General features: G+C 43.2%; 1 protein-coding gene across 1 annotated transcript in view; it reads left to right on the forward strand.

Annotated features, from left to right (window-relative positions):
• The window catches only part of LOC140070278 (receptor-type tyrosine-protein phosphatase eta-like), a 114,431-nt gene that overhangs the window by 22,658 nt on the left and 77,540 nt on the right, over window positions 1–14,233 (forward strand). The window contains exons 9-12 of the mRNA XM_072116630.1: window positions 1,056–1,143; window positions 2,871–2,952; window positions 3,835–3,925; window positions 4,974–5,038. Of these exons, the coding sequence (XP_071972731.1) occupies window positions 1,056–1,143; window positions 2,871–2,952; window positions 3,835–3,925; window positions 4,974–5,038 (326 nt within the window). The remainder of the gene's footprint in view (window positions 1–1,055; window positions 1,144–2,870; window positions 2,953–3,834; window positions 3,926–4,973; window positions 5,039–14,233) is intronic.

Genomic DNA, 14,233 nt, shown 5'->3' on the forward strand with positions numbered 1-14,233 from the left:
CTGGTAGCCCCATCCCCAAGCTGAAACACTTGTAAGAGACGTTCCTGGGGCTTGCTTGTCCTTTTTGGTAACAATGGAACCTCTCTCCTTGAATTCCTTGATGATGCGATAGATTGGTGACTGAGGTGCAATCTTTCTAGCTGCGATACTCTTCCCTGTTAGGCCATTTTTGTGCAGTGCAATGGTTATTTTGTGTTCATTTGAAAAGTTAAAAAAAAACACCTTTTTAACACATTTGAATTTTAAAAGAAAAATCTTTATTACTCTTTAAATGTGTTTCTCAAAAAAAAAATGTTGCAAAAATAGGTAGCACCCAAAAAATAAGATCATGGCCCTTAAGCCAAAGCCTTTTCTGACCATACTATCCCTGTGTATCATCACTATGGACGGATGGAGGGGCTCACAGGCTGAAGAAGGACTTATTTAGACGGCCATTCCATAAACAGCACCACAGCAGGGTAATATAACTTCTGCTCCCAGGGTTGTGTTTGGACTTTGAAATAAAACCAGCACATGGCTCATATTATTGGGCCATATATAGTCGTTCTTGAGGCCTGTGCTTGATAGTAAACTCCGAAGTTGCGCGAGGTGCGTAATCTATGACCGTGACATCACTAGTCACGTGATCGGGTCACGTGACCACCGCAGCTTCGGAATTCAGAAGCTGAACTGCATTCACTGCTTTGCCCGACATCACTGCAGCTCATGATATACAGGTGTGTGTCTCAGACTCCTATTGGTCCTTATTTATTTAAATACTGCCCCTTGTCTGTGTATCATTACCCCTTGATGAAGGCAGCGTGCCGAAACGCGCGTCGGGGTGTCTATCCATCTAGGAGGTTGTACATTCCTGGTGCCTAGGTAACTGTTGTATTGGACTTGTTACAGTGAATGGTAGGTACAGCCTAGCCACCACTCTGTTCAGTTGATTGTTTGCGAGACCCGTGACAGGAGTCACAGTTTTCCCCCCGATGGCAGCCCTGTGAGGGTTTGGTCATGTGTTATCACTATGGACATCACGTCACTAATCAATATTCTGTACATTTTTATTTCAGGCGCCATAGCAGGAGGTGTAGTAGCAGGGCTTGTAGTCCTCATCTGTGTCCTCATTGGTGTCGGAGTTTATTTTTGGAGAAAAAAGAGGTAAAAACCAGAAAGATTTTTATAGTAACCTGTTTTTTTCATGCATGATTTTCCATCCTTCATATATAAAGGGCTGAAGAAATAATGTGAACTACAGGAGACAGCAGGAGGGGAGAGCGCTGATTTAGTAGGAAACAGTGACCGGTACAACGATGTGATGATGTTACCAAAGAGGCGGCTGCATGTGATAGGAACATTATCATACTGTAAGGAGGGAACAGAGACAAGTCACAGGTCACATAATAAAAACATCCCGATCCACAGAAGCACAGAGTATTTCCAGATAGGATTAGTCTGGAGCACTGACAGTGGGGCAGATTTACTTACCCGGTCCATTCACGATCCAGCGGCGCGTTCTCTGCGGTGGATTCGGGTCCGGCCCGGATTCACTAAGGCAGTTCCTCCGCCGTCCACCAGGTGGCGCTGCTGCGCTGAAGTTCCCCGAAATGCACTGATCTTCACCAAGCCAGACCTAGTGAAGGTAAGCGTGTGTCCCGCGACACTTTTTTTTTTTTTTTTAAATGCGGTGGTTTTTCCGGACCGTCAGATTTTCGTTTGGCCACGCCCCCCGATTTCCGTTGTGTGCATGCCAGCGCCGATGCGCCACAATCCGATCCCGTGCGCCAAAATCCCGGGGCAATTCAGGGAAAATCGCCGCAAATCAGAAATATTCGGGTAACACGTCGGGAAAACGCGAATCGGGCCCTTAGTAAATGACCGCCAATGTGAATGACTGAAGAGAATAGTCACCCTCTGTAGGTGGCAATGTGATGGGGAATAACACAGAACTCATACATATCACAGAGGGATGTAGTGCCACTCAGTATCACAGGCAGCGCAAAGCTTGAAATTTTGGATCCGCGGAACCACAGGACCTGATTTATATCTCAAAGCTAAAAGATGAAGGGAGTGTTAGATTATTGTATATAATACACTGGTGACTACATAGGAAAATTATTTATTGTAATGTAATTTTGTATATATTCCCTTCTATGTGACATTTTATTTTGATTTTGGACTGAAAATACATTTGTCAGATGTTCTGTCCAGTGGATCTGTAAAGAATATATAGTTATGTCATTATACAATAACTCTCAGAGATACACTCAGGATTTAGAGTTTTTACATATATACATTATGCAAATAGATAACATGACTTATGATGTAATAAATGCCAGGAAAACACGCGGACAATGCGACTAAATACAGGGTGACCCTGACACGGATGTGGATAGGCATGTGGATAAATAAGACATCATAAAACTGTAGTAAATGTATTACGTGTATACATGCAGGATGGATGAGGATACTGTATGCAATGGGGCACATTTACTTACCCGGTCCTGTCGCGATCCAGCGGCGCGTTCTCCGTCGAGGATTCAGGTCTTCCGGCGATTCACTAAGGTCGTGTGCCCGATGTCCACCAGGTGTTGCTGCTGTACCCAGGTCTGCCGGAGTTCACCAAGCTATCGTGGGTGCATGTAAGCGCGTGTCAAGCGACACATTTTTTTTAAATACGGCGGTTTTTACGAACCCGATGCACCACAATCCGATCTCGTATGCCAAAAACCCAGAGCAATTCAGCGCAAACCGGTAATTTTCGGGAAACCTGACGAAAAAGAGCGATTCGGACCCTTAGTAAATGTGCCCCATTGTTTAATTCATGGCAAATCACAAATTGATTTTATTATAGGAAAGAATTTTATTCATTGGAATTTATTTTACAGAAATTGTGACACAAAACACTACGAGGAATTCTTCCAAAATATGCAGGCGGATAAAAACAAGGGCTTCGTTGCAGAGTTTAGAGTAAGTATAACATTATTACTGCTTCACATTAGACTGCTCCTGGAGTCACCAGCGGAGGGTTGTGTACAATCTGCCAAAATGTGGGTGGTTCTGATTTCTTGGGTCAGTTCAAGAGCTTCCCAATATCCATATTGCTTACAGGGCCATGTGGGTCATTTCTAAGAACTTTTACTTGTGACTATTTAGATTTTTTTAAATGTGGACCTTCACGTCATACAGCTACCATCAGGTGTCACGTTGTCTGTATAGGGGTAAATAGATTCTGGGTGCTCATCTTCTTGTCATCTATTATCCAGTATGGAAACTGAGGAGCGTCTTTCTTTCTGTAGTTCTTGTCCTGCTCTACATATTCATGTGAGTGGACACAGTGGGGGTCATTTACTAAGGGCCCGATTCGCGTTTTCCCGACGTGTTACCCGAATATTTCCGATTTGCGCTGATTGTACCTGAATTGCCCAGGGATTATGGCGCACGCGATCGGATTGTGGCGCATCGGCGCCGGCATGCGCGCGACGGAAATCTGGGGGCGTGGCCGAACGAAAACCCGACGTATTCGGAAAAACCGCCGCATTTAAAAACCGAAAAAGTGTCGCTTGGGGAGCGCTTACCTTCACCTGGTCCGAGGTGGTGCATTCCGGCGCGATGAGATGACTTTCAGCGCAGCAGCGCCACCTGGTGGACGGCGGAAGAACTACATTCATAAATCCCGGCCGGACCCGAATCCAGAGCAGAGAACGCGCCGCTGGATCGCGACTGAACCGGGTAAGTAAATGTGCCCCAGTGTAATGCTTCATTTCCCCTGTGGTGGCGCTGCTGAGAAATACTCACAAATCTACAACAGATTTTAATTTTTTAAATCGATATGTGATTTCTACATTTTAGAGACTACAGGCTGTAGATGTCTTACTACCAAGGTCTGTGGCCTCCCATCCCGATAATGAAGAGAAGAACCGTCCAGATGCAGCTCTCCCATGTAAGAAATCACCCGCATCATATTTAGCATCTGTTCACACATAGGGGCACATTTACTTACCTGGTCCAGTCGCGATCCCGCGGCGCGTTGTCCGACAATGATTCGGGTCTGCCGGGATTCACTAAGGTCCGTGCGCCCGATATCCAGCAGGTGTCGCTGCTGTGCCGAGGTCCGCCGCAATTCACCTTCTTCGTCCCGATGCAGGTGAGTGCTGATCTTGCGACACAAATTCTTTTTTAGATTTCGAGTTTTTTCCAAATCCGTCGGTTGTCCAACGGCCACGCCCCCTGATTTCTGTCACTTGAAAACCGGCGCTGATGCGCCAAAATCTTATCGTGTGCGCCAAAATGCCGGGGCAATACGGCGCAAATTGGAAATCATCGGGAAACCCAACGAAAGTGTGCGATTCGAACCCTTAGTAAATGAGCCCAATAGTGGGGCAGACTTACTAAAAACAGTGCAGTCTGTACTAAATGCAGTTTGCCTGTCTAGTTTGCAGGGGGCGCCAGATTCAAAATTTCTGTTGCCGACTCTTCATGAATCTGGCGCCCCCTGCACTGCTCCGACAGAGTGCACCACTTTTATTTTTGCACCTTAAACATGGGGCGTGTGACACACTTCTGTCGGACTTTGCATGTTAAATACGGTGCACAGTCCGATGGAGCACCGGAGCCGCCTAATTTGTGTTGCATGATGACTAGTGCAGCCGCACCACAAAAGGGTCGTGTGTGACACATTTGTGGTGCAGACCCTTCTTAAATACCTGTGCAAGCAGTTTATATATATTCACAGGCTCCACACACCTAACAAGGACATAAAACACCTGTTCTACTCCTGCAGGTGATACAATTCTCCTTATACAGAGACAACCACAGAAAACTATACATACATTACATGCCACTATAAGCCTATACATATGGCACATGCCACCAATTCAGCAATACATTATGGGTCTATCACATTTCACTTATGTGATTATATCATTTTTATTTAATTGTTGCCATTTTCCTTTCCATGAGTGACTTTATGAAATATTTGTTTATTGTAGATAATAAAACTCGAGTTACCTTGTCAACGATCAAAAACTACTATATCAACGCCAGTTATGTGCCTGTAAGTCACCCTCTTATGGTTTTTGAGAATGGATGATGGAGGTGCTGATAGTGACTGAGGATGGATGATGGAGGTGCTGATAGTGACTGTGGATGGATGATGGAGGTGCTGATAGTGACTGTGGATGGATGATGGAGGTGCCTGTAGTGACTGAGGATGGATGATGGAGGTGCTGATAGTGACTGAGGATGGATGATGAGGGTGCTGATAGTGACTGAGGATGGATGATGGAGGTGCTGATAGTGACTGAGGATGGATGATGGAGGTGCCTGTAGTGACTGAGGATGGATGATGGAGGTGCTGATAGTGACTGAGGATGGATGATGAGGGTGCTGATAGTGACTGAGGATGGATGATGGAGGTGCTGATAGTGACTGAGGATGGAGGTGCTGATAGTGACTGAGGATGGAGGTGCTGATAGTGACTGAGGATGGAGGTGCTGATAGTGACTGAGGATGGAGGTGCTGATAGTGACTGAGGATGGATGATGGAGGTGCTGATTCATTCTCTCTTCTCCTGCACCAGGGATACAAATCACAGAAGGAATATATAGTCGCTCAGCACCCATTACCAGGGACCATGAATGACTTCTGGTACATGATCTGGGAGAAGCGCATTAACACTATTGTAATGTTGTCTGATATCCAAGAAGATTTCAAGGTGCAGTAACTTATCCTGATTCTCACATTTTCATTATTAGTATTTGCGACCATACACTTATAACTACTGTAATAACATTTTAAGCAAATGGATTTTAATCTATGATATTAACAGCTAATTATTGACTAATTTATTTTTGGTTATTTTGGTTTCCTGAGGTGGATTTTTCAATTCTTTCTTAAAATACAATTGACATAATCTAAACCAAATTTCAATTCATGTAAATAGTTAAAACCAGCAATGTAAATCACAACTAAAAACTTTTGGGCAGATTTATTAATCTTTTTATGAGAGAATTCTGTCACAGTTTGCACCAAAAACCTGTCTGCACCTCATTTATAAAGGGTTTTAGACCGTGTTCTGGCTCTCCTACTACTAGCACAAAACGGGCGTGCCTTAAAAACGGGGCGTGTCACGCCAAAAAGGTGCGCCAGCAATACAGCTAACCCGACAGAATTTTGTCCTAATTTTGTGGCGTAGGTTAAGCCAACTAATAGGAGGTGCAGAGTAGGACTAAACAGTCTTATACTAGCACAGATTTATCATCTAGCGTTAGACACTTCTATAAATCTGGGGCAGAATAAGACTGTCTAACCTTAGGACATTTTTTTATAAAACTGGCCCAAAATTTATATACAAAGGGACACATTTATCCCTTTTGTGCGCCTAAGTGTAGTAGTTGCGCCTAAATTCTGGCGCACTGTTTTGCCAGAATTATCACAAGCTACAACCATCTGTGATAAGTTAATTTCCTGCCTCTTATTAATCACGCCAAAGTTTAGGCGCAATTTTGGCGCAGTTAAGGTGCAATGTTAGATTCAGGCACTTACATGTGATCCTGCTACAAGCTCCTCTCTGCTTCTTCCACATCCCAGCATGAAGATAACACTCACAGCAGCACCCAGGTGTGTGACACCCTGCACCCAGTGATCTCCTCAGCAGTGGCTTCTCCTGGAGGGGATACCCCAGTGCTGGTCTCCTGCTGCGCCCCTGTAATTCTGCACAGTATCCCCCTCAGATACACTGGTGATACTGTGCAGAATTACATGGGGGACACTTGTCTGTAGTATCTGCAACATTCTGCAAAGTTCTCAGCTCTTGCTTTGAGCTGAGGATTTTGCAGAATGTTTTGTAAATAGAAGGTGATGAACTGTAAATAGAATCTGCAGCTCCTGTCTGTAATGTATCTAATGTCTGTATTATATGTTCTAGTGTCTGTATTATCTGTACTAGTGTCTGCAGTGTCTGTATTATCTGTACTAGTGTTTGCAGTGTCTGTATTATCTGTACTAGTGTTTGCAGTGTCTGTATTATCTGTTCTAGTGTCTGCAGTGTCTGTATTATCTGTACTAGTGTCTGTAGTGTATGTATTATCTGTACTAGTGTCTGCAGTGTATGTTATGTCTGTATTATCTGTTCTAGTGTCTGCAGTGTCTGTATTATCTGTACTAGTGTCTGCAGTGTCTGTATTATCTGTTCTAGTGTCTGTAGTGTATGTATTATGGCTGTATTATCTGTACTAGTGTTTGCAGTGTCTGTATTATCTGTACTAGTGTTTGCAGTGTCTGTATTATCTGTACTAGTGTTTGCAGTGTCTGTATTATCTGTACTAGTGTTTGCAGTGTCTGTATTATCTGTACTAGTGTCTGTAGTGTATGTATTATCTGTACTAGTGTCTGCAGTGTATGTTATGTCTGTATTATCTGTACTAGTGTCTGCAGTGTCTGTATTATCTGTACTAGTGTTTGCAGTGTCTGTATTATCTGTACTAGTGTTTGCAGTGTCTGTATTATCTGTACTAGTGTCTGCAGTGTCTGTATTATCTGTACTAGTGTCTGCAGTGTATGTTATGTCTGTATTATCTGTACTAGTGTTTGCAGTGTCTGTATTATCTGTACTAGTGTTTGCAGTGTCTGTATTATCTGTTCTAGTGTCTGCAGTGTCTGTATTATCTGTACTAGTGTCTGCAGTGTCTGTATTATCTGTACTAGTGTTTGCAGTGTCTGTATTATCTGTTCTAGTGTCTGCAGTGTCTGTATTATCTGTTCTAGTGTCTGCAGTGTCTGTATTATCTGTACTAGTGTCTGCAGTGTCTGTATTATCTGTACTAGTGTTTGCAGTGTCTGTATTATCTGTACTAGTGTTTGCAGTGTCTGTATTATCTGTACTAGTGTCTGCAGTGTCTGTATTATCTGTACTAGTGTCTGCAGTGTATGTTATGTCTGTATTATCTGTTCTAGTGTCTGTATTATCTGCACTAGTGTCTGCAGTGTCTGTATTATCTGTACTAGTGTCTGCAGTGTATGTTATGTCTGTATTATCTGTACTAGTGTCTGCAGTGTCTGTATTATCTGTTCTAGTGTCTGCAGTGTCTGTATTATCTGTTCTAGTGTCTGCAGTGTCTGTATTATCTGTTCTAGTGTCTGTATTATCTGTACTAGTGTCTGCAGTGTCTGTATTATCTGTACTAGTGTCTGCAGTGTCTGTATTATCTGTTCTAGTGTCTGTAGTGTATGTATTATGGCTGTATTATCTGTTCTAGTGTCTGTAGTGTATGTATTATGGCTGTATTATCTGTACTAGTGTCTGCAGTGTCTGTATTATCTGTTCTAGTGTCTGCAGTGTCTGTATTATCTGTTCTAGTGTCTGCAGTGTCTGTATTATCTGTACTAGTGTCTGCAGTGTCTGTATTATCTGTACTAGTGTCTGCAGTGTCTGTTCTAGTGTCTGTAGTGTATGTATTATGGCTGTATTATCTGTACTAGTGTCTGCAGTGTCTGTATTATCTGTTCTAGTGTCTGTAGTGTCTGTATTATCTACTAGTGTCTGCAGTGTATGTATTATGGCTGTATTATCTGTACTAGTGTCTGTAGTGTCTGTATTATCTGTACTAGTGTCTGCTCTGTCTGTATTATCTGTACTAGTGTCTGCACTGTCTGTATTATCTGTTCTAGTGTCTGTAGTGTATGTATTATGTCTGTATTATCTGTACTAGTGTCTGCAGTGTCTGTATTAGCTGTACTAGTGTCTGCACTGTCTGTATTATCTGTTCTAGTGTCTGCAGTGTCTGCATTATCTGTACTAGTGTGTGCAGTGTCTGGTTGAGCTCTTCTGTTTGGGGATGAGCTGCTCAGTGTCACTTCTCAGTTTACGCCACCTTCGGGCTGGAGTGTTTTTGCGCCTGAATGAAAAGTCGCGAGTGATGGATATCATTAGGCGCAACAACAAATCTGGATTTGTAGGATAGATGAGGGAAACCTGGTTATTTTTGCTGCGCGGCTAGTTTGGCGTTTTATCGCAAAAATGGTGCAAAAACGGCGTGCCTGAATGAAAAGACACAAAAATAACAGAAAAAATGAGTGATACATGTGGCCCAAAATGTTTTACATTATTTGTGCCAAGTCACAAGATTTGCTCTCATTTGGACATTTTTAGGGGCGAGGTGAGGAATATTGGCCAACAACCGAAGCTAAAAAGTTTGGCGATATCATAGTTTTCTGTTTGTCTGAAACCACCCACAGGCGTTGGACTGTCAGAGATTTTATAGTAACAAATGTAAGTATAACATCTGCATATAGAGGTGATGAGTGTGTAGTCAGTATGAGATGTATATCCTGTAATATTATATGTACTTTGTTTGTTCTCTATCAGATTAAAAGTAAAGAAAGTCATCAAGCACGACATTTCCATTTTAATAGCTGGCAGGAGAGCGGTGATATGCTCAACAAATTCCTCCTACTACAGTTTTTACACCAGGTCCACCAGTACAAGAAACAAAAATCTTCCACATCCCCCACCTTGGTTCACTGCAGGTAAGAGAACGGGGAGGAAAACCTTCGCTAGGAGCAAGACCAAAAGTGCAGTGAGCAGGGGCATTATATTTCCAATGTGGCTCTGGGACTAAGGGCTGCTTTACACAAGCGTGACCTTAAGCCATTGTCATGTTTCACGGACTGACCACAGTGCAGAGGACAAGATTGTGCATCATATATGATGCAAGGAGTCCCTGTTTATTCACCTAACAGCAGTGATGAAGTATAATCATGATTAAAGTTCAGTGCAGCTGTTCTTCAGGAAAGCAGGGACTCCTTGCATCATATACTGCATCCCTGCAATGCTCAGTCCTGCCTTCTGGACTCTAGTTGGTCCATGAAACAGGATTGCGGTGGTTCACTGTCCTGTATGATTGCTCAGAAGCTGGGAACATGGCAAGAATATAGCTACTACCTTACTCAGGCTACAGTAGTAAGAAAGAAGAACTGATATAAGAAGTGGCATAGAAAATAGTAAAGTTTGCTGACATAAGACATATTGCTCCTCCATTCCATAAATCATAGTTGCCATTCATTACCTTGCGTAACTGCTTCTTCCCTAGGACCGGCACTGGAAGATGTGGAATCTTTATTTCTCTTGATTGCATTATGTATCAGCTAGAAGATGGGAAATCTGTAAATGTTTATGGGACTGTACATAAAATGTTGTTTCACCGGCCTTTAATGGTGCAGACGGAGGTGAGATTTCATTTTAATACTGCTTTCAATATTTCTATATTTGCAGGAAACTAAGCTCTGTAAAGTGATTAATACAGAGGCAGATAGAATAACATTGCAGAGGGATTGTAGAAGCTGGTGGAATGGGTTGAGAAATGGCAGATGAGGTTTAATGTAGATAAATGTAAGGATATGCACTTGGGCCATGGAAACAAAAAGTACAATTATGTTGTAAACAGTCAATTACTTAGCACAACTGCAGCAGAAAAAGACTTGGGGATGTGGTAGACTGTTAACATAATTTTAGTGACCAGAGACAGGCAGCTGACAGTAAGGCAAAGGCTATCACACTTGTGCGGCGGAATATGATAAATAAACCCTATATGCCTATGGATAGGTCATTAATAGTAAAAGTACCTGAAAACAACACTTTTAGAAACTTAAGCTTAGATCTAAAGGTCACCAACTAAATATGTCCCTCTCCATTTTTGTAGGACCAGTACATTTTCCTGCACCTCTGCACGCTAGATATCGTCAGACTCAAGAAAAATGGCGCTGAATATGAGAACATCATGGAGGAAAGAGTAAATGATGAATTATCGGATACAAATGACTCTGGATACGAAACCCATGGCTATGTAGACCATTATGAATTATGTCTCTGAGCAGTAGTGGAGCTATCACCAAAGTAGCCAAAAAGACTGCTATGGGGCCCACAGTGTAAGGGGGCCCTGGATGCACAGCTTGAAGCATAACTCATCACATCCTGTGGACCCCTTAGTATCTAAAGCAGAGGTTCTATTCTCTCCTCAGGCTGTTGTCATTTTGTACACTGAGATGTAAGAACATGCTGTTTTCAGCAGTAGAGCAGAGAGCGCTGCACAGGACTCCTTCTCTGACACCCTGCACAGCTCTGTGACACGGGCAGCCTGATGACATCATCGCTCTGACTGTGGTCACAGCAGGAGTCAGGTAGGAGTCACAGCAGGAGGACACCATGGGAGGGAAGTGGTTTTCTTATTTTACAGGGAGGTGACTGTATGTATGAAAATTAATTATAGGGGTTAGGGAGTGGTGTATATGTAACTTAAGTGGCTTCTATATATATTAAATAGTAAAAGGGGGAGAATGCAGCAGGCATTCGGGGAAGGGGGAATAGCAGAGGAATTTTATCAGTACATACATTACTACATGACATACATCAATTTCCCCTGCACAGTGCACTCCCTGCAGCCACCACTAGCAGGAGCCCAGGGCACTAGGGTTTTGGCTGTAATTGAACTCAATGGATGCTGTTAAAATCTTTGCAAAAAATCCGGCCACTGTGACCAACACCCAAATTGTGACATGGTTTCCATTTATTAGCCTTTAGCAAATGTGCATATTGTACAGAAAATACTTAGTTGTCTTTTTCTAGTTGATGAGCTCACTAAGACAAGGAGGATCCAGAATCGTATATAAAATAATCAACTTTATTAATTCCACATGTTAAAGCAGTCCAGCTGCATCCAGTACACCAATGCTTACCAAGTGTCTGCATTTATAGGTATAGGATCACAACTTAAAGCATGTTAACAATGGGTTCACACATCCTTTTACCTTCTGTTGTTAGTAAATGCATGCCCCCGCCCCTCAACCATTCCAAATTGCTATGCTGAAATGTCAAAAAGCATAAAGTAGAATGCAATTAGGAAGTCGGGAGTCTTCGGCTCAGTGCCCACCACTGAGCCTTTGGTGCACCAGAATGTTCAATAAGATGTGTGGCTTCTGAGCTGCACACAGCAGCGGTACGGAGAAGAAGACTACTGCAGGGAATGTGGAAAGGTGAGTGTGGGGTGGGGGGGTTACAGTGAAAGTAGCAGTTGGTGGGCAGGAGAAATGTAAGAAATGTAGAGAATTATAATAATGTCTTATAAAATCGTTTCATACATTCAAACATCCAATTTGTTTCCTTGTTGGTCTCTCTATAATCTCCTCCTTTAATTGGCCTTGGTCTTATTAAAAATAACATAAAACATTAAATAGTTATTTTTAACATAGTATCATAGTATATAAGGCTGGAAGGAGACGCAAGTCCATCAAGTCCAACCTTTAAGAACATGTGTGTCCCCTTATAGTACTGAAAAATTAAAAGCTATTCTCAAGGCTTCAGTGTTGTGGACATGCTCTCTTATGTTTGCAGAGGCTATCATGCAGGAATCGGTAGGAGGGGAATTGGTGCAGTTTCATCCTATTGGTCAGCTCCATCACGTAGTAGACAAAACAGCTAAGACTAAGAAATCATGCATTGGTCTACTTCAGATTTGGTGGACTATGTAGATGACCAAGACTTTTTATAATAAAATGGTTAACCCAGGTGTGTTGAAAAGTTTTTTTGTTTTTATATAATACTAGCTGTAAATCCTGGCATTGCCCAGGATAGAAAATAACTCCTTTTAGCTATAAAAAAAAATAGAATGGATTAACAAATATATATATGCATCTATCTATGTATATCACTCACTCTCCGTGCCTGTCTCTATTTCACTCACTCACTTACTCTTCCTGTTTGTTTCTCAGTTACTCTCCCTGTCTCTCTAACTCGCACTCACTGGCTGCCTCTCTGTCTCTCACTCACTTATTCTTCCTGTTTGTTTCTCAGTTACTCTCCCTGTCTGTCTCTTACTCACTCACTCTCTCTCCCTGCCTGTCTTTTATTCACTCCCCCTGTCTCTCACTCATGCTCAATGTCTGTCTGTCTCACACTCACTCTGCCTATCTGTCTGGCTGTCTCTCTGTCACTCACTCACTCTGTCTGTCTGTCTCTTTTTCACTCACTCTCCCTATCTGTCTGTCTCTCTGTCACTCACTCTCCCTGTCTGTTTCTCTGTCAAACTCCCTGCCTATCCCTCTCTCACTCTCCCTTCCTGTCTTTCACTCTCACTCCCTGCCTGTCTATCACTCACACTCCCTGTCCCTCACTCTCCCTGTCTGTCTGTCTATCTCTCTGTCACCCACGCACTCTCCCTGTCCATCTGTCACTCTCACTCCCTGCCTGTCTCTCATTCACTCTCCCTGCATGTCTCTCTCACTCACGCTCCCTGTCTGTCTTTCTGTCACTCAGTTTCCCTGTCTGTCTCTTTGTCACTCTTCCTGCCTGTCTCTCACTCACTCTCCCTGTCTGTCTCGCTTTTACTCACTTTCTTTCCCTATATGTCTCTCACTCACTAACTCTCCCTGTCTTGCAGTCTGTCACTTATTCTCCCTGTCTGTCTTTCTGTCACTCACTCTACCCGTCTGTCTCTTTGTCCCCCAATCTCCCTGTCTGTCTCTCTGTCACTCACTCTCCATGTTTCTCTCTGTCAAACTCCCTACCTGTCTTTCACTTACTCACCATGCCTGTCTCTCACACATTCTCCCTGTCTGTTACTCACTCACTCCCCCTGTATGTCTCTCACTTACTCTCCCTGCATGTCCCTCAGTCACTCTCCCTGTCTGTCTTTCTGTGACTCACTCTCCCTGTCTGTTTCTCTGACAGAGATACAGACAGGGAGAGTGAGTGAGTGACAGAGAAACAGACAGGGAGAGTGAGTAAGTGAGAGACAGACAGACAGGGGAGTCAGCGATAAACAGGCAGGGAGAGTGAGAGAGTTAGGCAGTGAGTTTGACAGAGATACAGACAGGGAGAGTGAGTGAGTGACAAACTCCCTGCCTAACTCTCTCACTCTCCCTGCCTGTTTATCGCTGACTCCCCTGTCTGTCTGTCTCTCACTTACTCACTCTCCCTTTCTGTCTCTCTGCCACTCACTCTCCCTGTCTCTCTGTCACTCACTCACTCTCCTTATCAGTCTCTCACTCAAACTCCCTGCCTGTTTCTTACTCACTCTCCCTGCCTGTCTTTCACTCTCCCTGCGTCTGTCTTTCTGTCATTCACTCTCCCTGTCTGTCTCTCTGTCACTTACTGTTCCCTGTCTGTCTATCTGTCTCTCTTTCACTCACTCTCCCTGTCTGTCTCTTTCTCTCTCACTCATACACTCTCCCTGTCTGTCTCTCTGTCATTTAATCT

The sequence above is a fragment of the Engystomops pustulosus genome, chromosome 7, assembly GCF_040894005.1.
Source record: "Engystomops pustulosus chromosome 7, aEngPut4.maternal, whole genome shotgun sequence".
NCBI lineage: Eukaryota > Metazoa > Chordata > Amphibia > Anura > Leptodactylidae > Engystomops > Engystomops pustulosus.